The 1,318-nt window shown below is 40.7% G+C and overlaps 1 protein-coding gene across 1 annotated transcript in view; it reads left to right on the forward strand.

The window, feature by feature from the left end:
• The window catches only part of ache (acetylcholinesterase (Yt blood group)), a 22,050-nt gene that overhangs the window by 9,735 nt on the left and 10,997 nt on the right, over nucleotides 1-1,318 (forward strand). The window contains exon 2 of the mRNA XM_025062263.1: nucleotides 391-914. Coding sequence (XP_024918031.1) covers nucleotides 482-914 — 433 coding nt within the window. The 5' untranslated portion in view covers nucleotides 391-481. The remainder of the gene's footprint in view (nucleotides 1-390; nucleotides 915-1,318) is intronic.

The following is a 1,318-nucleotide window of genomic DNA, read 5'->3' on the forward strand; positions in this document are numbered from 1 at the left end:
TATGTATGTATATATGTATATATATGTATGTATATATATGTATATATGTATATATGTATATGTGTATATGTGTATATATACATATATACATGTATACATGTATACATATATATTTATATATATGTACATATATGTATATATATGTATATATATATGTATATATATATATATATATATATGTATGGGAGTTGATAAAATGCATGTAAGAGGTACTTTTAAAATAAAGATAATGAATTTCTCATTCATTAACCTGAAAAAGATGGCGTGAAAAATATTTGAATGCTGTCAGATAACCTATGTCTCCACCTTTTGATCATTTGATTTATTTATTTTTTCCCCCTGTCCCTCCCACCTCTCTCTCTTTCTCTGTCTATCTTTGTCACTCTGTAGGTCTGAAGCAAACACTGCCATTCTTTCCCCGGTGTCTGGCGAGGGGACCACATCCTTGCTTCAGCCAGATCCACCAAGTTTTTTTTCCAACATGCAGACCTCTGCTGTCTTCCTCTTATCCTTAGTTTACCTTTTCCCCCTCCTCATCCCTAGCTGTTACACTCAAAGTGAGGCAGACCTAGTTGTACAGACTCGTAGCGGTAGGGTCCGCGGCATCCGACAGCAGGTGCCAGATCGAAGCTTCGTTACTGCCTTCCTGGGCATCCCTTTTGCTGAGCCACCAGTAGGGAAGAGGCGTTTCCGTCCAGCTGAAACTAAGCGTCCGTGGACAGGGGTATATGATGCAAAAGCTTACCCCAATGCCTGCTATCAGTTTGTGGACACATCGTTCCCGGGTTTCCAGGGGAGTGAGATGTGGAACCCGAACCGAGAGATGAGTGAAGATTGTCTGTATCTCAACATCTGGGTGCCGTCTTCACCCAAGCCACACAATCTCACCGTCATGGTGTGGATTTATGGAGGAGGTAGGTGCATCGTTGTTTGTTTAGTCTTTTAACCAAAGATAATCACATTTGAAATAGGTCATTTTTTGGGGGGGGGGCTACATTAGGGCCCCAGCGCTTCTTTGCTTCTAGTCGGCGCAACACCGCATGCGACACTATCAGCCAATCAAAATTACGTTTCTGCAACTAGGGTCAAATTGACTTTGACCCTAGATTTAGGGACATTTCAGACCCTCTTAGAGACAAAATTAGTGACTGTAAGAAGTCAAATGTAAATGCAAGTTACAACTGTATAAAAGCATACTTCCAAAGAATGAGGGGGCAGAGGAATCTATCTATCTATCTGTCTATCTATCTGTCTATCTGTCTGTCTATCTGTCTGTCTATCTGTCTGTCTATCTGTCTGTCTATCTGTCTGTCTATCT

The sequence above is a fragment of the Cynoglossus semilaevis genome, chromosome 1 (assembly GCF_000523025.1).
Source record: "Cynoglossus semilaevis isolate Cse_v1.0 chromosome 1, Cse_v1.0, whole genome shotgun sequence".
Classification (NCBI taxonomy): domain Eukaryota; kingdom Metazoa; phylum Chordata; class Actinopteri; order Pleuronectiformes; family Cynoglossidae; genus Cynoglossus; species Cynoglossus semilaevis.